This window comes from Vulpes lagopus, chromosome 11, assembly GCF_018345385.1.
Source record: "Vulpes lagopus strain Blue_001 chromosome 11, ASM1834538v1, whole genome shotgun sequence".
Lineage (NCBI taxonomy): Eukaryota > Metazoa > Chordata > Mammalia > Carnivora > Canidae > Vulpes > Vulpes lagopus.
Window position 1 is genome coordinate 10,964,311 of NC_054834.1, and position 24,569 is coordinate 10,988,879.

Consider the following 24,569-nt stretch of genomic DNA (forward strand, 5'->3'; position numbering starts at 1 on the left):
GAAGACCTATCCAGGGTAGAAAGAGCTAGATTGAAGTCACCAAGTATAAGTGTATTATTATCAAGGTATTTCTTGAGTTTGGTTATTAATTGGTTTAAATATTTGGCAGCTCCCACATTCGGGGCATATATATTGAGGAGTGTTAAGTCCTCTTGTTGGATAGATCCTTTGAGTATGAGATAGTGTCCCTCTTCATCTCTCACTATAGTCTTCGGGGTAAATTTTAATTTATCTGATATAAGGATGGCAACCCCTGCTTTCTTTTGAGGACCATTTGAATGGTAAATGGTTCTCCAACCTTTTATTTTCAGGTTGTAGGTGTCCTTCTGTCTAAAATGAGTCTCTTGTAGACAGAAAATAGATGGGTCCTGCTTTTTTATCCAGTCTGAAACCCTGCGCCTTTTGATGGGGTCATTAAGCCCGTTCACATTCAGAGTTACTATTGATAGATATGAGTTTAGTGTCATCATATCTATTCAGTCCTTGTTTTTGTGGATTGTTCCACTGAACTTCTTCTTAAAGGGGAATTTTAAGAGTCCCCCTTAAAATTTCTTGCAGAGCTGGTTTGGAGGTTACATATTCTTTCAGTTCCTGCCTGTCTTGGAAGCTCTTTATCTCTCCTTCCATTTTGAATGAAAGCCTTGCGGGGTAAAGTATTCTTGGTTGCATGTTCTTTTCATTTAGGACCCTGAATATATCCTGCCAGCCCTTTCTGGCCTGCCAGGTCTCTGTGGAGAGGTCTGCTGTTACCCTAATATTCCTCCCCATAAAAGTCAGGGACTTTTTTTCTCTTGCTGCTTTAAGGATCTTCTCCTTATCTTTGGAATTTGCAAGCTTCACTATTAAATGTCGAGGTGTTGAACGGTTTTTGTTGATTTTAGGGGGGGATCTCTCTATTTCCTGGATCTGAATGCCTGTTTCCCTTCCCAGATTCGGAAAGTTTTCAGCTAGGATTTGTTCAAATACATATTCTGGCCCTCTGTCCCTTTCCGCGCCCTCGGGAACCCCAATTAAACGTAGGTTTTTCTTCCTCAGGCTATCATTTATTTCCCTTAATCTATCCTCATGGTCTTTTAATTGCCTGTCTCTTTTTTCCTCAGTTTCCCTCTTTGCCATCAACTTGTCTTCTATGTCACTCACTCGTTCTGCATTTAGGGCTTTGATCCATTTTGTATATAGTTTAAGGTAAGACTCCAACTTCACTTATTTGCATATAAATACCCAGTTTTCCCAGCACCATTTGTTGAAAAGAATGTCCTTTCTTCATTGTATGACTTTGGCACTCTTCTTGAAAATCATAGACCATATACGTGAAGGTGTATTTCTGGGTTCTATTCCATTGGTCTGTATGTCTATCTTTATGCTAGACGCCCGGATAAGTTTTGAACACAGCACTTTGACTTCAATCTCAAGCAAAATAAGGTAAACAAATCTTGACTCTTCAGGAGGTTCATTTGTTGTGGTGATTTGGGCATTGTGAAACTATTTTGTGGGTATTGAAGAATTGGACAAATGAGGGACCACAGTGAGGTTTTTGGGAGCCAGAGCAATATAGAAGGTAGGAGGTAGAGATAGAAATATGGAGCAGGGGAAGGCAAGCAAAACCTTAGGTTGGATTCAAATTAGAGGCATTGGTATAAATTTATTATTTCAGTGACACTCAGACACTCAGTGCCAATGAGCAGATCCTAAGCCCAGATCTTCATTTCTAAATACAGTTCTCCACAGAAGGGAACCAGGGGTTCATGGAGAAGTGGCTTACTCAAAGGCTGGGGCAGGGAAACTATGAGATGAGCCTGGAACATCCTATTATGCCAGAAAATAAGGAAGTTCCAGAAGTATGATGAGGATGGGGCGCCAGAGTGGCTCAGTTGGTTAAGCGTCTATCTTTGGCTCAGATCATGGTCCCAAGGTTCTGGGATGAGCCCCAAGTCAGGATCTTTGCTCAGTGGGGAGTCTTTTTCTCCCTCTGCTCCCCACCCCCCACTCATGCATGTGCTTTCTCAAATAAATAAATAAATAAACAAATAAATAAATAAATAAATGAAATCTTTAAAAAAAGAAGAATGATAAGGATAGGTAAGAAAAAAATGAAAGGCCTTTCACTGGCCAAGTCTGGAATAATCTGGACATTAGAGTGAATAAGAACAGTAATAGAGTGAATAAATCATGAATCCATAAGTCCACACTGACAGTAGGTAATAAATTAACAAATATGTGAAAAGAAAGGGACAGCGCTTCCATAGAGTAGAATGCTGATTAGTAGACACAGTAGTCCCAATGGAATTAGAGAATCACCATTTGAAAATAATCTTTGCAAAGACAGATTTAGGCAAGAATTGCCGCGCACGCCAAATTAGGGGAGGAGGCGTCTGACAACAAACAGGATACATGCGTGGTCTCAGAGTATCTCCCTACACGTTTCTTATTTATCACATGTGGGGAAATAGTTGCTATATGGTGGAGAACACTGACAACACAGACAACTAGAGATTTATCAATTAGGGACAAATGAAGCGTGTTTAAATATCCAAGTCTGGACTTTGAGGAGGATGACCCAGGTAGCAGTGGTTGAGTGTCTGCCTTTGGGCGTGATCCTGGTCCCGGGATCGAGTCCCACATCGGGCTCCTTGTGAGGAGCCTGCTTCTCTCTCTGCCTGTGACTATACCTTTCTGTGTGTATCTCTCATTAATAAATAAATAAATAAAATCCTTTTTAAAAAAATTAAGTACCTTTAGGAACATCTCAGTGCAGGCAGGTGGGAGGTCAGGCATGACATGGGAAGCTGAAGAAACAGAAAATGGCATTTTGGGAAACTTAAGAACATGCATCTTATCTGTGCAAGGAGCTCTCTAACCAGGACAGCAGAGAGTGGGAGTGGGGTCTGCTGCCAGGATCTCCCTTCCAGAAGGGTTGCTGCCCCTCTGGGGGAGTGCAGTCCTCAGGCAGAGGGCTTCCTGGCCCCAGTTCCCACCTCTCCCCCACCACTCCACCCCAGTTCCCACCCTAGTTCCCACCCCTCCTGGCCACCCTCCTGCAGTGACTGGTGGGCAGAGGTGGAGTGGCACAGCCCTTATAAACCAGATGAGGACTAGGGGCAGTGCTCGTGATAGAGCCCCTCCCAGATTGGTCAAGACTCCACCAGGCCTGCCTGGTCACTGGACTTTCTCCTCTGCCAACCCCTGCTTCCTCCTCCTGCCTCTCGTGGCTCAACGCTCTCCACGGTTTGCGCCTGGACCTCAGCTTCTGCTCTGTTCCCAGAGACCCCAACCTGCAACAGGCTCCCTCAAAAGCTCCTGTTTTTTTCTACTAAATTCAGACAGAAAATAAGGACAAATCATATGCTTATAAAAATACATTGTTTCAGAAGAAAGCAACAGATGAACAGACTGTTGGAGCTAATGAAAATCTTGTCTTTGGAAATCTGTTTGTCAGTTTTGTGGACTGGGGGATAAATTTTTCCCAGATGCTCTCTGGTAGGAAGCAAAAGGTTGGATCCTGTATTCGTTTTCTAGGCCTGCCCTACAAAAGAAACACAATCTGGGTGGTCTGAATCCACAGAAATGTGTTCTCTAGTTCTGGAGTCTAGAAGTCCAGAAAAAGTGAAAGGGGTCAAGCTCCATCTCCAGGCTTCTGTGCTTTTGCTGGTGGTCCTCTGTGTTTCTGGCGTGTGGCTGCATTATTCAATCTCTGCTTCCATCTTCCCTCTGTCTGTCTGTCTCTGCACATGACCTCTGTGTGTGTCTGTATCTCTTCTCCTTTCTTTATAAATATGGGTAAGGGACAGGTGATGCTGGATAGAGAGAGACAGATAGGGGGTTGAGTCACCAGGCTCACAGAAATCCCGGGTGTGGAGACATTATAGACAGGATATTAACCAGAGAGAAGGGGACATAAAAAAAATCCTTCTTGTTTGTTCTAAATATAGATGAGATATTTTTATAATATTTACAAACACACCTCATTACTCTTAAGCATTATAGATAAGATATTTACCAAGTTCCCCGGTCAGTTTTCTATGAAAGATCGACCAAAAAAGCTCTCTGCGGCAACCCATTCAGGATCCCTCTCACTCTAGAGAGCCCATTTTTTCTGTTTTCACCTTCCCTTAAGAAACTTTCACTTCACTTCACCCTTTTGTCTGTGAGATGCATTCATCAACTCTGTGAGACAACATAACACAAACATCAGTTATATTGGATTAAGGGCCGACCCTATTCCCACAGGAGTAAGAGTAGCTTAATTGCAACTAGGAAGACCCTATTTCTAAATAAGATCATATTCACAGGTCCCAAAAGTTATTACTTCATCTCTTGTGGGAATTATAAAGAAGAAATTCCTCCTGTGTGTTTCTTCTCTGCTCTCAATGCTTCTGGCCACCAAGAAAGTGAGGGGTAGGGGCCTCAGGTGTTCCCATACCACACAATTCTGCAACACTGGCTGTGTGTCCTACAATTCAGTTCAGTCCTGACACCACCTACCTGGAGTTAGCATCAAATCTCACAGATTAAGGGCTCAGTCCCACGAGACCGCACCCCCTGCCCCACCATGCACACACATACTTCAGACCTTCAGACACCAATTCCAAGTCCAGGTTGTCACCTGTGCTTCTGACCAACTGATTTGATATCAAGAGGTTCCCACATCCCTCTCCTTGGGTTCAAACGATTTGCTAGAACTTCTCACAGAACTCAGGGAAACATTTTACTTACTAGATTGCTGGTTTATTATAAAAGGATATAACACAGGAATAGCCAGATGGAGGAAATGCATAGGGCAACGTATGTGGGAGGGGTGCAGAGCTTCAATGCCCCTCCAAGCAGTCCTCTTTCCTAGCATCTCCTTGTGTTCACCAACCCAAATCTCTCTGGATCTAGTCCTTTTGGGTTTTTATGGAGGCTTCATTACACACACGCCGATGATTAAATCATTGGCCATAGGTGACTGAACTCAGGGGAGACTGTGGGAGTGGCAGGGGGGCAGGTATTGAAAATTTAAGCCCTCTAGTTACATAGGTACCCTGACAACCAGCCTTCATCCTTACAGTTTTCCCAGAGCCACCTCATTAATACATATTCAAGTGTGGTTGAAAGGAGTTTGCTTTTGAACAACCAGCCACCCTTTTTGCTCTAATCACTTGGGAAATTCTAAGGGTTTTAGGAGTTCTGTGCCAGGAACAGGGCCAGGGACCAAACATCACATTTTTTATTATAAATCACAATATCACAGAGACTCAATTCAATCCATGACACATTGTGTCTTAGGCTAGTGGACTGAAGCCTGTTTAAGCCTGATAATATTGAACCATAGCAGTAACGCTGACAATAACACTCATGGAATGATTCCTACCATCCCCATCCAACCTGCCTGATTCCTTGGAAGTGGCTTGAAACAGCAACATGTTGGAGGTCATTAGAGAAGACAGGTGGAGTGAGGTGATTCTGAGATGTGAGAACAGAGAGAAGGTCACGTGGCCTCTGAAAAGCAAGGAGGCTCTACTGCAGGGGAGGAGGTGGGCAGATGTTTGGGAGACAGCACAATACTTAGTACAAGCCTCCTGCACATAACATTGTATCATGACCCTGGATTGGACTCCTTAGTCAGGAGCTTTCGCTGAAGTGCAAGCTGGCAGCGGAGGGACACTGTGGACATCCAAGGACAATTATGGTCCAAGGCAGGACCTCTACAGTGCTGGTGGCCACAGCTCTAGGAGCCAGCTGGGAGACAGAAGTGTAAGGGGTGGTGGAAGATAAGCTAAGGATGGGGAAGCAGCCATGCAGTCAAAGGCAGGCATATCCAGATAGCTATAGTTTCATGAAATACAAATATGGGCAAATTTAACCAAAAAGGAGTTCCTTGAACCAAAAAGGTCTCTGCCAATATATGATAAAATTATTTGTTAAGAGGTTTTGAAGTACATCACTGCTACAAAGCTGGGGTTGTCTGAGCTGAAAAACTTTTGATAAAATAATCCAGCCCTTGAGGCAGTTAAGAGGGTATTGCGGGCGCCCAGACGAATGTGCTCATACCCACACTGTACATGGAATTTTTATAGCTTATCTGTGGATAGAAAATAGCTGAAAATATTTGTAGCAACTTGTCCCCTTCTTCAGAAAGAGGTGAAGCTAATTAGAATTTCCATTTTGTTTGGCTCCCTGACCTCTCTATTGGCTTGTAAGCCATTAGGTGATGTTCTAGCCATTTGTTTGGGATACGGGAGTTGTTTTGCATCGACTTTGCAAAAAAAGCATCCAACATGGTGTCAAAACACGTTACAGTTATTAGGCAATTTAATACAATGTCATTGCTTTTCTTAGTGGCCAATGGCTCTGTCTACGAAAAACAAAGCTCTTGCCTTTGATTTAGTATTTTGGGATGCATTAGTGATGCATTATTAATGTAGTGAGGAGGTTGCTATTTTTAGGCCTGGTTAAATTAGGAATAGAAGAGGGCAGCCATATAGGCAAAATTTAGTATGTGGAATTAAAATGTACATAGCTGGGATAATTTGAAGAGTTGACTATGAATCTGTGCTTGACGGTTTTCGCTTGAAACGTATAAGATAATTGGGGATCCCTGAGTGGCTCAGCAGTTGACCGTCTGCCTTCGACCCAGGATGTGATCCTGGGGTCCTGTGATCGAGTCCCACATCGGGCTCCCTGCATGGAGCCTGCTTCTCCCTCTGCCTGTGTCTCTGCCTTCCCCCCCCCCCATCTCTCTCTGTGTGTGTCTCATGAATAAATAAATAAAATCTTAAAAAAAAAGAAATGTACAAGATAATTGGTCAAAACATACATCTTTTTATTTTATTTTATTTTTATTTTTTTAACATACATCTTTTTAAAAGAATATCCTCCTTATACTGCTAGTTTAACTTTTGTGAGAGAAAATAAAATTGTCTCTGAGTCTTTGAACAAAGAGGAAAAAGTATAACAACTACTCATGATTTGGTTGGGGCCCAAATCCAGTTAGTTAGGCTCCGCGAAATGTTGAAAAGAAATGCCTCCTTCATTAGATACAATAACATAAAGAGGTTGTGGCTAATTAGAATATGTAGCATGTATCAAACTTTTCTAAGTGCTCGCAAAGAGCAAGACACAGTTAAAAATGGATTTAAAAATCTCCTTCCTTAACAGTCTAATTGGACTTACGAGATAAAAAGGCAAGGATAAAGCTCTGTGCCATTAAAACATATGGAAAATGAGTTCTGTGATAACATAATAGTAATTCTGGGCCTATTCCAAATTACCAAAACCTATCATAATTCACATTTTTGACTTATCGACCAATCTCAAGTGCAATTTGGGAGGAAAGAAGGTAAATTGGAAGTTAAAAATAATTCTGGAAGTCTACCTGGCTTGGATGAAAATCTGGAGGTGGAGTCATGAAACTTCCTGTGAAACCTACCTGAATAAATGTTAACTATAACTTGACCCTAAGCTTGTCTTCATTGTTGGAAAAGATTGGGGTTATTCTTCATTAGTAGAGAAGTCTACATGGAACTGCATGAGTCACATTTTTCCTTGACTGAGGAGAAAAATGGGTAGGAACGGGGAGAAAGAAATAGAAGCAAGCAAGGAATGTTGGTGGGTGGGCCCAGTGGTGTTGGGGAGGAAAGAAATGGACACAGAAGCACGGCTCCTACAGCTCTGGAGGTGGAAGGTGCCCCCCCGAGATCACCTGCCCTGTGGACTTCTGCTGTGTGCAGAGGGATCCAAAGCACTGAAGATCTTCCTCAGAGACAGAGGCAGGGAATAAAGGAGTAGTCTAACGGGTGGGGCTCGGGGCACCCCACACCCTCTACAACCAAGCAGGGGTCCATCTGATTATTATATTTGGGTCCTGCATAAGATTTTGTATGAAAAAAGCCTCTACGGTATGGCATAGCAATATTTAAAAATCACTGGTGTTGGAGTCCCCTCGCACGCACTCCTGTTCCAGGAGCAGAATTTAGGAGAAGACACAGCTGCAGAATTACGAGAAGAAGTAGCTAAGGATGGATGCTTGATATCTAGTCTCACCTATACATGCATTTTTTCCCCCCAGCAAATATTTACAAAGCACCTACTAAGTAGCAGCCACCGTCCTTCGGCAATATTCCAGGCCAAATGACCCACCCACATAGCAACCTGAAAATGGACACTGTTTTACCTCTCAGCCGGAGGGGAATGATTTGATAGGTTTGTATATAACAACTTTGTAAATAGAATTATTAAGAAACCACGAGCTTCCTTCCCCATCCATATTATAGAACTAGATTTGGGCATCTGAATGATGAGAAAAGCTAGCCATTTGTAATTTTAGTTCAAAAGATACTTGCTGCGTTCCAAAAATTGGTGGGAGGATAGCTGCAAGGAGGGGTAAAAGCTGGTGCAGGGGGAACTGATGGCTTGGGCCCTGAGGAAGCAGAGGAAAAGAAAACCCAGTGCTTGGAACTCTGTCCCTTGCTTGTTAGAAAGAGCGCAGTGATGTCCGCAGGGGAAGCTACAGGCAGGCCCAGCATGAGAGCAGAGGCGGCTTTGGAGCTCATAGGATACAAGTGGCCATGGACTGATATGCTCCAGAACATTCTAGTGTATTCCAGCTTGTGGCTTGTATCCTCATGGCAAGATCTCAGGGTACAGCTGAGGTTCTCAATCTCACTGTTTTAGAAAGCTGATTCAATTCCTGGCTTCTGAATGGTCTTTTCTATGGAATGTTGACCAAGAGAGGAATATTCTCTTTACCTCCCTCTGAAGTAAACTCCTATTTACTTGGGATGTTGGAAGAAGGGTGAACAACTCATCCAGGTTTGCCCAGGACTTTTCTGGCTTTAGGACTGGAAGTCCTGTGTCCGGGAAACACCTTCATTCTCAGGCAAACGGACATGACTAGTCACCCTAAGGAAATAAGAGCCAAGTGAATAGACCGGGTATTTCAGGAATAAACCATTGCAGAAATTAGAGGCTTAAAACCACTTTCATTTTGTTTACGTACCACGCTGCACTCTGCTGGGATCAGCTGGGCGGTTCTTCTGCTGGTCTTACTGATGATCCTGTGGCTGCATTCAGGCAGTGGGTCAGTTGGAGGCTGGGGTTCCCCCTTTCTGCCGTGGCCTCTGCAAGGGACTTTTCACATCAGGGTAGCTGAACCTCTACATGGTGGCACCAGGCTCCCCCGAGTGCCAAACCTGCGTAGCTTCTTAAGGCTTAGGGCTGCAACTGGCACAATGTACTTCCACTCTATCTTATTGGCAAAGGCCAGTCACAATGCCACTGTAGTATCAAGGGGAGGGGACTTCCCAAGGAGTGAATACTAAGGGGTAGTTCATGGGGTGGCGGGACGGCTACGGCTGTGACAATCTACTCCAGAGGCAGAGAGATGCTCACTGGGATTCACAGGTTTCAGGTGCCTGATTGACCTCTGACTGACCTCTGACCTGCTTGCTGGGCCACCTCCCTTACTGCTTCACACTCTCAGACCTGAATACGAATAGCTTCCCCATTGGTCAGCGTCTTCAAGAGCTCTGGGTAAGGTGCACCACCCAGTTATCCCTATTTTTCTTACTTCTGGTCAGCGCACTGAGCATGGCGAATCCCTGTTAGGGTCGCCAGAAGGTTTGCCTAGAAAAACAGATTAAGAGGCCTGGGTCTGAAGTGAGGCAATAAAGGACCTGATTCTGCCACGGGACACTTCTGGGCAAGTAAGTGTCCATGCCAGGGCATCTGATCTGGGTAGGACTGCACAGGCCACCAAGCACGGCATCTTGCTTAAAGGGACTGATCCCTTCTCAACAGGCAACCTCCCTACCTCGGAGCCCACGTCTCCTCTTAAGGTCTGAACAGGTGTGCGCACCGCTTCCCTCTCTCCTGCAGCTCTAAGCTCTGAACTGACTTGGATCCCCGCCACCCCCCAGCTTTCCTCCCTGGGCTGTGAGCCTCCAGGGCACAGGGCAAGGCCTGGCTTTCTGGAACACACAGGTGGGGAGGGGTGCACTCTCTAGAGAGCCCCCCCATCAGAACACCTCCAATCTTGGCTTCCCCATTCCCGCCCCATCTTTCCCTGCCTCTTTTCCCTTTTTCTTTTTCTTTCTTTCTTTCTTTCTTTCTTTCTTTCTTTCTTTCTTTCTTTCTTTCTTTCTTTCTTTCTTTCTTTCTTTCTTTCTTTTTGGAAAGAATGGGGCCCCTTTCGGCCTTCCCCAACACAAACTGCCTTGAAGGAGCCTCGGGGCTGCCCCAGGGCCCTGGGACCGCTGCAAGGTCCTGTCCCCTCTGGCCTCCCAACCTCCTCTAGCCCCACTGTGTGCACCCCCTGGGCCTTCTGACTTCTGGCTCCATCCGTCTCATTTCCTCGACGCCCGGCTGGGTACCCCGGCCAGGCCCCGCGCCTCCCACCTCCGCTCTGTCGCTTTAAGTGGGTCTGGGCGCTGTGCCCCTCCCTCACCCCTGCCACCGCTCCCCCCTCCTCCTCTTCCTCCTCCTCCTCCTCCTCTCCTCCCTTCCCCTCCCCTCCCACTCCTCCGACTCCTCTCCCGCTCCTCCTCCTCCCCTCCTCTCCTGCTCCTCCTCCTCTCCCGCTCCTCCTCCTCCCCTCCTCCTCTCCTGCTCCTCCTCCTCCCCTCCTCTCCTGCTCCTCCTCCTCCTCCACCTCCTCCTCTCCTACTCCTGTCCCTCCTCTCCTGCTCCTCCTCTCCTGCTCCTCCTCCTCCTCCACCTCCTCCTCTCCTACTCCTGTTCCTCCTCTCCTGCTCCTCCTCCTCCTCCCCTCCTCTCCCGCTCCTCCTCCTCCCCTCCTCTCCTGCTCCTCCTCCTCCCTCCTCTCCTGCTCCTCCTCCTCCCCTCCTCTCCCCTCCCCTCCTCTCCCGCTCCTCCTCCTCCTCTCCCCTCCCCTCCTCTCCCGCTCCTCCTCCTCCCCTCCTCTCCTGCTCCTCCTCCTCCCCTCCTCTCCCCTCCCCTCCTCTCCCGCTCCTCCTCCTCCTCTCCCCTCCCCTCCTCTCCCGCTCCTCCTCCTCTCCCGCTCCTCCTCCTCCCCTCCCCTCCCCTCCCCTCCCGCTCCTCCTCCTCCCCTCCCCTCCCCTCCCCTCCCCTCCTGCTCCTCCTCCGCTCCCCTCCCCTCCTCCCCTCCCGCTCCTCCTCCTCTCCCGCTCCTCCTCCTCCTCTCCCCTCCCCTCCCCTCCCGCTCCTCCTCCTCCACCTCCTCGTCTCCCGCTCGCCCTCGCCGCCGGCCCTCCGCCCGCTCCTCCGCTCCTCCGCCCGCTCCTCCGCCCGCTCCTCCGCCCGCTCCTCCGCCGGACCCGCAGCCATGGCCGACATCAAGACCGGCATCTTCGCCAAGAACGTGCAGAAGCGACTCAACCGCGCGCAGGAAAAGGTCAGCGCGGGCGGGGGCGGCGGGGCCGGGGCGGCGGGGCCGGGCCGGGGCGGGGCGGGGCGGGGGTCCCCCGGGTCCCCCGGGTCCTCCGAGCCCCCGGGCCCCGCTCTCCCGGGCGGGCGCGGGCGGCGGCAGGTGCGGGGGGAGGCTCGTCCGCCGCCCCGAGCGCAGCGCATCCCGCCGGCGCCCGCAGCCCCGGGACCCCGGGACCCCGGGACCCCGGGCCGACCTCCTCGGGGGGGCCTCCTGCGGGGGGCGTCGCGGAAGGCAGGGCCCTGCGGCGCCGGCCCGGGAGCCCGGGAGCCCGGGAGCCCGGGAGGTCGGAGCGGAGCGGAGCGGAGCCGCGGGCGCGCACTGTGCCCCGCGCTGGTGGTGAGGCGCTGCTCTCGCTCGCTCGCTCTGGACTCTCGGTGGGTCCCTTTGGACGCCACCGTCCTCTGGGAGGTCAAGAATCCGTGTGACCTGAACCTAACAGCCCTTCTCTGCACATTTCTGCACAAAGGAGGCCGTTCTATTGCATTAAAAAAAAAAAAAAATCCACGCTGCACGTACAGGTTGGGCTCCCTGGGGGTTCACAAGCTCCTCAGCGGATCGGCCCCTCAGTAATTTATTTTTCTCTCCCAGAGAGGGGCGCAGATGAATCCCGGGTCCATGAGCAGCGGGGATGCGGGGCCAGGCTCTGGGCTTGCGGGGCTCCCCTGAAGCCTCGAGCGCTTCGTTTGCGTCTCCACTGAAGGACCTTCCTGCTGCAGCTAAAGCTTTGTGCTTGGAAGTGAACCCGGGCGAATCGAGCCCCTGGCTTGTGCCCGCTGAGCCGGGCTCTCCTTCGTGGGGCAGCGTTTTCCATCCCTGGGATTCTGGGTCTTTGGTGTTTTCCTCTTTTACTGGAAGTCAGGTTTGCCGCGTTGCTCAAAACCACAGTGAATTAATTTCCTCCTTCAGGCCCCGGCTCAGGCTGCTCCCCAGTCCCCATACACCTGGAAGGGCTGAGAAGGGGGCCCTGGTCCCCTTGCGGGTCCCCAGGCCCACAGGCTCTGTGGCTGCGGCCAGTCCCTCCCTCCACACATGCACACTCTCCATGCAGTAAGAGGATTGTATTTCTTTTAATATCTACCCAAGCTCATCCTGAACCAACGTGATCCTCCTCCTGCTGCTCCTTCGCTCCTTCGCTCCTTGGGCAGCTGAGTTAGCAAGGCTTCCTGGCCTCTGCCAGTCCCTGCTTACTTGTCCCCAAAGTAGCTAGGAACCGTGGGGGATCCCAGCCCCATTTTGTCATCATTTTTCCATACTTCATTTTACCCACTTGTAGGTATTTCTCCCCACCTCTTCACTTCCAGGTGATTTTTTTGAATCTTTGGTCTGACGCTTTTTATTGAATTCATTTTCCATCTGTGAAGGAATTTAGTGATAGAGTCTGTCTTTCCCCATATTAAATGATTGCTTCATCTAGGTCACCAGCTGTTAATATGCCAAAAATAAATGAAAAGAAAATGTAATCTGTCTTACAGAGCATTCAAGCCCTTACGAATAATTGAAAACTCACCTTGTCACTCTTAAGTGTGTATTGTGATTGTGGTTGTGGAGGGTGGTTACTTTTCCAGGGGAGTGGAGGTTTAAGGGAGGCTAGCACAGGGCTTCAAGTGTCCTGTTTTCTTCCCCCCCCCCCCCCCGGGGAAAGTTGCTGATGCAGAATGCCTGCTGCACCATGTTTAGGGGGTCAAGCCCCGGAAAGGCTGAGAGTATGGGTTTTACTGGTGGGTACGCTCTTGCCCTTTTCCTGAGTCTCTGCAGCACAAGGGAAAGGGCATATGGGAATCCAGGTCAGGTAGCCCAGCCAAGCCCAAACAGAAGCTACTGGAGAGTGGGAAACATAGCAAGTTGCTGTTGCAGGCATTAGACATATCCACCCAGTGATTCCTTCCTTTTGCATCTTTGCACCGTGCCTCTTCTCTGATGCACAGAGTTCCATTGCGATATCCGTATGCCACATGTGTTCTTGAGTCCTTGACTCATTTTTACAGTCACATTTTCTCAAAAGAGAGTCTACTACGCCCTTGACTTTCTCATCATCTGTGCTATACCCAACAGTTGGATGCATTTTGGCTCCAAATGCATGACCGAAGCTACTTTTAGAGGTGTCTTTTTTTTTTTTTTTATAAATTTAAAATCCATTTTTTTTTTCTCATTGAAGGTCTGTGAAGGTCCAGTGGAGAGTGAAATATATATAAGCAAGAAAAAAGCTACCCACAAAAGTAGGATAATCATAATTACTACCCAGAAATTTCACAGTCATTTGCTGTATAGTCTAGTAGATCTTTTCCCTATGTACATGTATATATTTATACAGCAAAACAGTCTCATACCTATAGTTTTTTAGCTGTTTATTTCACAGTAGTGATGTTACATGATTATTAATAGTCACGAACATACTTGAGTATGTACATATTTTCTGTCAACATTTTATTTTATTTATTTTTTATTTTTTTTTTCTGTCAACATTTTAAATGACTGAACAGTATTGGAATCCGTGGATTTTAATGAATCTCCTGTTTTTTTGGACATTCAGTTTCTAATGTTTCTGTATATAAATACAAATCTGTGGGAAAGAAAACTTGTAGGGAAAATGTTTGCATACCCTGAACTATTTCCTTAGATAAATCACTAGAATTATTATGTCAAAGGTATGCTTATTTTTCTTATAGCTAGATTGCCTTTCAGAATGATTTTATCAATTAACATTCTCACCAGGCGTATATGACACTTGCCAACACTGGATAAAAAAATTTAGAATGATCTTTAGCTATGTTATTGGAAAAAAATTAGTTCCTACTTATTTCATTTGTTTGGTTATTAAAAACCAAACACTTTTGTATTCCCTTTTTTGTTTTTCATTTGTGAATTGTGTATTTATATTTTTGTCCATTTTGTATAGCATCTCCACCCTTTCTGTGTAAGGGCAAAAAGTATTAGTTCTAAAGGTTCCAAATATGGTTTCTTCCTTTTCTATTTACTTTTTTTTTTTTGATGAGTGTTTTTTCTGCCATAGAGGATGTTTATGTTTATATTATGTTTATGTTTTAGGTATATCTGCTTAAACCTGTCAATTGGTTTTGTATGGCTTCTCTTAGGTGTGGAATTAATCAGGGCCCTGTCACTTGTAAATATCAGAAAACTCAATTCAAACTGGTTTAAAGAAAAAGGGGAATATAATTACTAAAAATAAAAGCATGGCTCCTGCACATAAATGAAAATTTTCAAATATAAATATGTATTTGTATTAACTATAAATATTCTTGTACATAGGTGTATATATAAATGTATGCATTTGGTTGCATTACATATATTAACTAATTAAATTCTATGAGGTAGATACTACTGCTGTCTCTATTTTAAAGATGAGGAAGGGGTTAAGTGACACGCCCAAGGTCATACAGTTAGTAAGTAGCAAAGGAGAAGTTTGAACCCAAGCAGTCCAGTGTGCTTTCCCATTACATGATACTACCTCTTATAATTAATGAAAAAGACAGGGGTAGACAAACTTCAGACCTATTGGAACCTGGAGTTAAACCACAGACATCAGGGCTCACATGCCTTTATCTCTGCTGTCCATTCTATCAGCCTCATTCTTGGGCATGTTCTTCTCTCTTAGTGGCAAAAGGGTTGTCAGCAGCTAGACAAGAGCATGGTTTTTCCTTCAACATTTACAGAGAACTCAGTGTAGCTCTCATTGGCCTAAATTGGGTCCTGTGCTTCTCCCTGGGAGGAAAAAAATCTCTCTGGCCAGGGACCAGGACCACATAAGTTGGATTGGGCCAGAGTCACAAACTACTACTGAAGCTGGGATGGAGATGTTCCCCCGGGACCATATGAACTGCGGACGGAGAAGGAAGGAAAGTCAGAATACAGAAGGGAGAATGAATATTGCACTGACAAAATAAAAAATATCCACTAAGGGGCACCTGGGTGACTCAGTTGGTGAAGCATCTGACTTTGGTTCAGATCATGATCTCAAGGTCCTAGGATGGAGCCTATGGCTGTGCGCTCAGCAGGGGAGTCTGCTTGTTCCTCTCTCTCTCCCTCTGCCCCTCCCCCCAGTCGTCCTCTTTCCATTTCTCTTAAATAAATCAATTAAATACTGAAAAAAGAATCCACTGAGGCATACTTACAAAAGTCTGTGTTTATATAAATAATCATATATCTAATAGTGTATAATATAGTATTTATTTTAAAGACTTCCTAACAAATTAATATATGCAGCTTAAAAAATCTAATATAATAAAATAATGTAATGTAAAGGGCTTATTATGAAAAGTAGTAGGCCTCTGTCCTCTTCCCTCAACCTCCAGTCTTGTTTCCCTAGAAGTAGCTATTATTAACCAGAACATCTCTCTAAAATATGCTTATATAACTACTTCTTGATTTTTTCTTATTTAGTGAAGACAGGCAAAGATTTAGTTGTCTTACATTCATCTCTTCTACATCCTCTAGTCATAGATTATAGCAAAGATTGTTGATTGCCGAGGATTATATTTTTAAAAATTAAGTTATAATTTCTATTGAATAAATGATATAAATCTTAAGTATTCCACTTCATGAATTTTTATGTTTATGGATATCTGCATGGTTATCACCCAGATCAAGTTACAGGGCATTTCTATCATATCATATACCTGTCATCCCTCAGGCTTCTCCAGTTTTTTGTCCTTTTAAATTCCTTTAATTTAAATTCCTTTACTGTCATTTCCCTAATGAGCATCTTTCCATGTACTTATTGGTAACTTTTATACCTTCTTTTGTGAAGTGTCTGTAAAAGTGTTTTGCCTGTTTTTTTTTTTTTTTCATTTGGGTTCCTGGTCATTTTATTATTGATTTGAAGAACTTATTTATATATTCAGGATATGAATCTAGTCAAATACACATTTTGCAAGGATTTTCTCTCATAAAGTAGTTTCCCTTTTTTGCTATCTTAATAGGATAAACTGAATTTTTAAATTTTTACGAAGTTTTATCTGAGGGTTAAGTTTTTCCTTTGGCTTTTTGTTTTCCCTGGAGTTAATTGCTTTTTCTTATTTGTTTATTTTTCTATGAACTATTTAGAATTACTGTTCTTACTTCATCAGATCTGTCAATGTCCATCAATATTATTGTCAAGGGCTCAATATATAAAATAATGTCATTGTTGTTTTTTTCAACTGAAGGGCCCCACTGATCCACTAATGATCCCTCCTCTGTTTTTGTCCTTGTATGCTCATACCTTTTTTATTCCTTTAATCATTTAGGTGGGTTTTTGGAGGAGATGGAAATAAACGCAGTCAGTCTGTTTATCCATAAGCCTTTTTTAATTAAATATTTAATCCCCCTGAGATTTATATTTTTGTTCATCTTCTTCCTTTTGTGCAATTCAGTGAGATTTATTTGGTCTTAACCATCCTTGACTTCTGTGCATTATTTAAATTGGAAACTTTAAACATTTTTAAACATCTAAATGTCTTTTTAACTCTTGTGAGCAAGGAAACTTTTGGTATAATATGAACCTCGTTAGGCATTGTTTTTGTTTCTTTGTGTTTTGTTTTAATAAGAGAGTTACACTACTTTTTTTTAAAGATTTTATTTATTTATTTTAGAGAGGGAGGGAGAGAGAGAACAGGTGGGGAAAGGGACAAAGAGGGATAAGCAGGCTCCCCACTGAGCAGGGAGCCCAACATGGGGCTCAGCCTCAGAACCCTAGGATCATGACTTGGGCTTAAGGCAGACACTTAAACAACTGAGCCACCCAGACGCACCTAATTAAATTTTTTTTAAGATTTTAAAATTTATTTGAGAGAGAGAGAGAATGAGAGCAAGTGCACACATGATGGGGAAGGGGAGAGGAAGAGGGAGAGAGAATCTTAAGCAGACTTCACACTGAGCACAGAGCTGGACTATGAGCTGGGTCTCATGACCCTGAGATCGTGACCTGAGCCAAAACCAAGGGTTAGATGCTTAACCAACTATGCCACCCAGGCACCCCTACACTATTTAGATTCTAAAAAGTGTCCAGTTTGATATTCTTTCTGCCAGTTTACCTGCCCCAAATGAAAATTTCATAAATCTTAGATGCAATGTTTTTTCATGCACTACATCTTCCCAACTAAGTTGAAGGTGCTTGAGGACAAGGACCAGATGTCTTGTGAATTGTACATATTTGGTGATAATGTATTGATTTGACTTTCTGTGTTCTTGCTTGTTTATATTGCACCCCTGCAAAGCATCCTTCCACATTATTCTTTCTCTCTCTTTTGTGAAATTATCATGAGGATTTCACTATATATATCACTGACATTTTTTCTGTCATCTTGTAAAGGCAGTAGATCAAATAAATATTCTTACAGGTTCTGTACATGGTAAGAACTCCAATATTGGGTTGAAGTGAGCTAACTTGTCATTTTTATAAGTCAAAAGTCAAATACTGGTAGAGTCATGTGGTTCAACCCTATGTCGATTGTGTGATATAGCAAGAAAAACAAAGTTGTTTCCTTGCACATACCTAATTATGTAACATTTTTGGGTTTTAAAAAAATATGTTGCCTTCCTGATATCTGCAGTTAGACTTGTTCTCAAAGAGAAACATTTTGATGGTGTTTCTGTGTGTATGTGCTTGTGTGCATGTGTATATGTATGTTAAACGTAAATCGAGTAGGAGAAGGAAGACCCCTCTCTGTCCAGGAACTTCTTTCCATGGGACCCAGGGCCCTGGCCATAGAAGAGTAGCATTTATGATCACATTTACATCTGAAGAGAATTTGGAGACTGAGTTTCTGAGGCAATCCAGGGTTCCCCTCTTTCAAATTTATCTGAAAACTTTCTCGTAGCCTGCTTCTGCATTGTACAAGCTTCTACCTTCCCTTCTACTAAGATCATTTTTCTGTGGGTGTATTAAAAACTGCCATAATGGGCAGCCTGGGTGGCTCAGCGGTTTAGTGCCACCTTCAGCCCAGGGCCTGATCCTGGAGATCCAGATCGAGTCCTGTGTCGGGCTCCCTGCGAGGAGCCTGCTTCTCCCTCTGCTGGTGTCTCTGCCTCTCCCTCTCTCTCTCTCTCTCTGTCTCTCATGAATAAATAAATAAAAAATCTTAAAAAAATAAAATCTGCCATATTAAAAGTAATGCTTAGGAGGACCTTCTTGACAGAGTAAGGCTTCCTTCCTTCCTTTGTTTTTTTTTTTTTTACATACATTCAAATGCTCATGCATTTTTCTTTCTCCAGGAATTAATACAATAGGGAATCAAAATTACAGGAACTCAGATTTTAACATCAGTAAAGGTTACCTTTCTCCTTTACAGGATAACATATTGTATGTGTGGTGTCTGTATGTGTGAGATTCAGGAGTCATACTTTAGATGTCAACTTGTCTATGGACCAATACAACTTAAAATACCTGAGATACTTGCATAAATAATATGTCCCACTTTACATAGGGTATAAAATGAGGTTCCATTTCCTTGAATATTCAAATTAAATGATTTGAACATCCCATCCAATACATGATAAGTATCTTTAACTCCTCTTTGGGGTTCCTCTCTTGTGATAAGTTCAGCAACCCTATGGGGAGTCCCCTCTCTCTAAAGGAGTCCATGGTTTTTACTCTAGCCTTGTGGAAAATCATCCCAGAAGGGTGTCTAGAATTCAGATGTCATTTTCGTTTTCTGGGTGAGCACTGTAGTGATCAAAGAACACAGCACTCTCACTATTGGTTCCCACAGAAAGGACAGGGTTTTCTCTCTCTAGGTTATCTTCAGCTATGGTCATTCTGTGCTGCAGCATGCCTGACTCCAATATATGAAGGCTTTATCATTTTCAGATACATCTGCACATATATACACATAGCTCCCCTGCTCTAAGATTTCCATGATGCCAGCGTTCCTAAGTCAGGAAAGATTTGATATCATCAAACAATGATTATCCATTCTATGCCACTGCACTCTATTCCATTTCTAAGAAAATGCTTGTGAGAGCATAACAAATGGATCTCAAGACTACAGTTTGAAAATACTATCCTAGAGGACATCCAGCATCTTTTTCTATATGTTGACTTTCTTTTGGGTCACTTCAGTCCATTCAGGAATGGGTGGATGTGAGTATGTGTGTGTATCTATGATTAAGTTTCAAATTTTTTTTTTTATGATAGTCTCTCACACACACACACACACACACACACACAGAGAGAGAGAGAGAGGAGAGAGAGGCAGAGACATAGGCAGAGGGAGAAGCAGCAGGCTCCATGCACTGGGAGCCCAACGTGGGATTCGATCCTGGATCTCCAGGATCGCGCCCTGGGCCAAAGGCAGGCGCCAAACCGCTGCACCACCCAGGGATCCCCTTAAGTTTCAATTTTTTTAAAAGATTTTATTTCTAAGTAATCTCTACAGCCAAGATGGAGCTTGAATTCACAATCCCAAGGTCAAGAGTTGCATGCTCCACCAACTGTAAAAAGATTTTCACCTTACTGTTCAAACATAATTTTAATTTTTTAAAAGCCATTTCTAGGGGCTGTCTGAGTAGAACTTCTAAGGAAATAAGGGCCTGTGGGCTTCTATGAGGGGAATAACACATGTAAAGATTTCTTGTGTTGCAGATATAATTTTCCAGGTAGTTTCAATAATGCCTAACGTTTATTTATGTAATGAAAATGCCATCGTCACAGAGTTCAAAAATTTACTCACGAAAGAATATAGTAAGACTATATACACAGCATTATGCAAAATTAAAGTGATAGTGTTCTCAATTTCTTGAGAACATATCCATGGGCCAAATTTTAATATACAAATGCTGGAACTTCACTCTTATTGATTTAAAATCTAAATTTAAGTGTAGTATTTAAGTAGATACATTTCTTGAATACATATTGATCAAATCTCTTATTAGGAATGGTGTTTGATAAAGCCATGAGTAAGATTGTAGTTTTGAAATATTCTGTATGCTGTAGGCATATATCAATTTTGATTACTCTGAAGCAACTTAGGACAGATATACAAAAAAATCAAAGAACCACCATTTTGATCATTTTACCTTATTCTCATATAGTTATTTATTTGAAAGTTTAGTTCATAGGTGGGAAGACCCTGAATATATCTATGCTATATATTTTTTGTATCTTATAAGTACCTGTAATAATTTAATAAAATACACATGGGCCCATGCATAAATGTACTCTTGTTTTGGCACCTAATAGTGAATAAAGGCTAAACTTATTCTAAAAGTTATGTATTCTATTGTGAGGTCAGTTTGGTAGAATTCATTCATTCTTGCAGAGTCATTTATTCAGAATCTAATGTGTGAAAGACACTTTCTAGATACTTGTGATACAGTAATCAATGAAGCCCTCCTGATTGAGCATATTGACCAGCAGGAGTTGGTAGAGAGATAAAGCTTTGAACATAATAATAACCACATGGTTATTAATGAAAAATCATAATTAAAAATTCTGTGAGGAGAAAGTTTTTTTTTTTAAGATTTATTATTTATTTATTAATGAGAGACAGAGAGAGAGGGGCAGATACATAGGCAGAGGGAGAAGCAGGCTCCATGTGAGGAGCCTGATGTGGGATTTGATCCCACGACCCCAGGATCAGGACCTGAGCCAAAGACCCGTGCTCAACTGCTGAGTCACACAGGCACCCCAGAAAAAAAGTTTCTTATGTAAGTGGAGAACTCACCTAGAGTAAGAGGATTGGACACACCTACCTGAAGAAGGTAGGTGTTAAGCTAAGATCGAAAGGATGTGTTGCAATATTCAGGCAAGAGGAATGGGATAAGGGTTTAGTGACTATCAAAGTCAGGCAACATTCCATAGAAATATGTAATAAGAACAGCAGAGACAGAAGTAAGAGCTGTGGAAGATAGAAACCATTATCAACTCATCACATTGGCCTTATGAATGATCCTCTTCTACCATTTGCATACTCAGTGAAGTAAAGTGGACCCTAATTGGGATGGTCCTGTTGTAGTAGCAATCCCAATTTTATGTGATCAGGTTTTTACCCTCACATGTTGAAGGGTTCTTGTGGGGCGAAGTTCCTCCTTGACCCAGAGGCAGAACACTGGTTCAGAGCCGACTTGCCCTCTGGATTATACATACCTACATAGATCATACATAGTTATCCAAAGATCCTCTGTACAATAGCAGTAAACTTACCCAGTCTGCTTTCATGGATTTGTAGGGTCTCTTATCTCAAACCATCAGAAATTCAAAATAAAAATGAAAGCCCTTAAATATTAGACATCTATGAAGATTAGTTTGTCTTTTAAACAAAGGATTTGATGGCATTTGGATATCCAACATTTAATGAGCAAGAAAGAGAGAACATGCATGGTTGAGGCTGGTGCCAAGTTGACTTAATTATATTGTGGGCATTGACTTGATTATTTTGCAGGCAGTGGTCTTGAAGTTAGTAATAATCTATTTGATGTGATTTGCAGCTTGGAAAGAATCAAATTTGAAAGAGAATCTTTTGTAGCAGACTTTCTTTTCCTCTACCTAGTAATGGTTGCTAACAGTTGCATAGCATAGATAGTCCAAGTCATGGAAGGATCTCCCATTTTGTGGTCACACAGCCTAGAACTGTATGATACCTTTCACACACCCTATTATTCCTCAATATTTGAGACATCTGTTACAGGAAATTTTGTTCCTTTAACCTGTGTATTTATCTAGCAAAATATCAGTTTCCTGCCTGTTTTCTCTTCAGTGGGTTCTTCTCTGCATCTCTAGGAAGTGATATCAAACATTTTCCTTCCACCCCTCTAGGAAATGCACATGGCTGTGGGGACCACGAGCACTCTAAAACAGTGGGTTAGGATAGGAGAGGGCTTATCCTGGGACCTGTATTGGTCCCTACTTGCTCCTGTTAGGTGTAGAGAATGAATTCTAGAAATCAAGTCCCTCTAGTCCACTATTCTCTCCAAATACAGTCAGGAATATTTGGGGAAGGAGTGAGGTAAAATGCAGATTCCTGGGCCTAGTTACAGACTTAACCAGAATCTCTTCAGAAAGATTTGGTAATGTCCATTTCTAATAAGTTCCTCTGTTAATTCAAAGGTTCAATGAAGTTTGCAAAGCACATTGCTTTATTTATTTATTTATTTATTTATTTGTTTGTTTGTTTATTTTTAGCACATTGCTTTAGAGAAAGGAGTTTGGTTGAGATTTTATGGTGAATTATGATCTCCTAGGCTCACTTCAGGGTTATAATATGGTGAGTAAGCTCCTACTGCTCAGTGTCTATAAATTTGTCTCCAATGTAGTGAAGAGAGAAGTGTGAAAAGTAGTATCCCTATGGAATGCTTAAAACTAACCTTACATTTAAAATAGCTTACTTAAATTTCAGAGAGATCAGTCCGTTTGAAATATTGGAAATGTTTCTCTCAAGGGACCAATGTCTTCCTTGTTAGGAATGTTGTATAGCATGAAAGGCTGGATTCTGTGTAATCTGATTCTGTAAAAAACATAATTTTTGAGTGATGTTAGTTAATGCATCAATCATAAAAAGTGGAAATGCCTCAGAAACTTGCAGCATAGTTTTGGTAGGTGACTGAGAAGATATTTATTTGTGATTACATTGATTTCATCTGTTTGTCATGGAGTCTCTAGTAATTGAGATTGCTTAAGTGCCTAGTAGAGAGTGTAGTCAAAACTCAGAGGATATTTATTTATTTATTTATTTACTTACTTACTTAAATATTTTTATTTATTTATTCATGAGAGACACAGAAAGAGAGAGAGGCAGAGACACAGGCAGAGGGAGAAGCAGGCTCCATGCAGGGAGCCTGATGTGGGACTCGATCCTAGGTCTCCAGGATCACACCCTGGGCTGAAGGCGGCGCTAAACTGCTGTGCCATCTGGGCTGCCCAAGGATGATTATAGTCTCCCATGGAAGAAGACCATTCGATTCCAAGTTTAATTTTTAAAAATATTCTGTTAAGGATTTATGTGTCTATATTCTTAATGGATATTTTTCATGGTTTCTTTTTTTGTGATATCTTTGTCTGGTTTTTGTATCTGAGTAATAATGGTTTCAAAGAATGAAATGGAAAGTGGCTCCTCTCTGTCTATCTTTTGAAAGAGTTTGTGAAGGATTGATGTTAATTCTTTTAATATTTGCAGAATTCACCAGTGAAGCACTCCAGGTTTTGTTGTTGTTGTTGTTGTTGTTGTTTTAAATTTATGGTAATTGTAGTCTACTGTTGTTGAATAAAGTATTCTACAGATGTGTGTTAGGACTCCTCAGTCTATAGTGGCATTCAAATCTTGTATTTTCTTATTGGTTTTCTGTCTAGTTGTTCTACCAAGTGTTGAAAATCAGGTATTGGGAGTTTCTTATTGGTTTTCTGTCTAGTTGTTCTACCAAGTGTTGAAAATAAGGTATTGGGAGACCTCAACTATTATTTTTGAATTTTGTATTCTTCAATTCTGTCAGTTTTGTTTTATTTCTTTTGGTGTACTTTCATTAGGTGCATAAATATTTCTACTCATATCTTCTTCAAGAATTGACTTTTTTGTCATTATAAAATGTTCTTCATTGTATTTAATAATTTTTTTTTTCTTAAAGCCTGTTTTCTCTGATATTATAGACACTCTGGCTCTCTTTTGGTTACTGTTTGCATGGTATGTTTTTCCATTCTCATACTTTCAACCTATTTATGTCTTTGAATCTAAATTGTGTCTCTTGCAGACAGTTTGTAGCTTGCTATTTTTTTAATCCATTCTGCTAATCTCTGCATTTGACCTGTAATGTTTAATTCATTTACATTTAATGTAATTGCTGATAAAGTGGGAATTATGTCAACTATATTTCAATAATGATAATAATAATAATAACAACAACAATAGTAACAAAATGAATATGCCTAGAAGAAAAAAAGATTAGCCCAGTCACTGTGATTGTTTCAACATGAATATGTGGCACATGCCCTCCTTATTCCTTATTACACACATTTAAAATAATTATTTTGATCTAGTATTTAAAGGATAAATATCTTAAATTAATTTGGTCTTCAAGTCACTGTACCTGCCTTTCTCCACTTGTCCCTTGCACAACAGCTAGAGGTTGGTATATATACCTAGGTAAATGAAGAGGGACTCTTTATTGGAGGTGACAAAGAAGTCTACACTAATCCCCAGAGGACATTAGATGGGACCCTTTGGAGCACATGAATAGAGCACCTTCTTTGGGGTGACAT

The 24,569-nt window shown here is 42.8% G+C and overlaps 1 protein-coding gene across 4 annotated transcripts in view; it reads left to right on the top strand.

Moving 5' to 3' along the window:
• The first annotated feature begins 11,199 nt into the window (after positions 1–11,199).
• AMPH (amphiphysin) overlaps positions 11,200–24,569 on the top strand; it is a 220,821-nt gene continuing 207,451 nt past the window's right edge. For 2 of the 4 annotated variants that reach the window (XM_041773241.1, XM_041773242.1), the window contains exon 1: positions 11,200–11,350. In XM_041773241.1, coding sequence (XP_041629175.1) covers positions 11,282–11,350 — 69 coding nt within the window. In that variant the 5' untranslated portion in view covers positions 11,200–11,281. The remainder of the gene's footprint in view (positions 11,351–24,569) is intronic. The other 2 variants (XM_041773239.1, XM_041773240.1) reach the window with 1 other exon arrangement.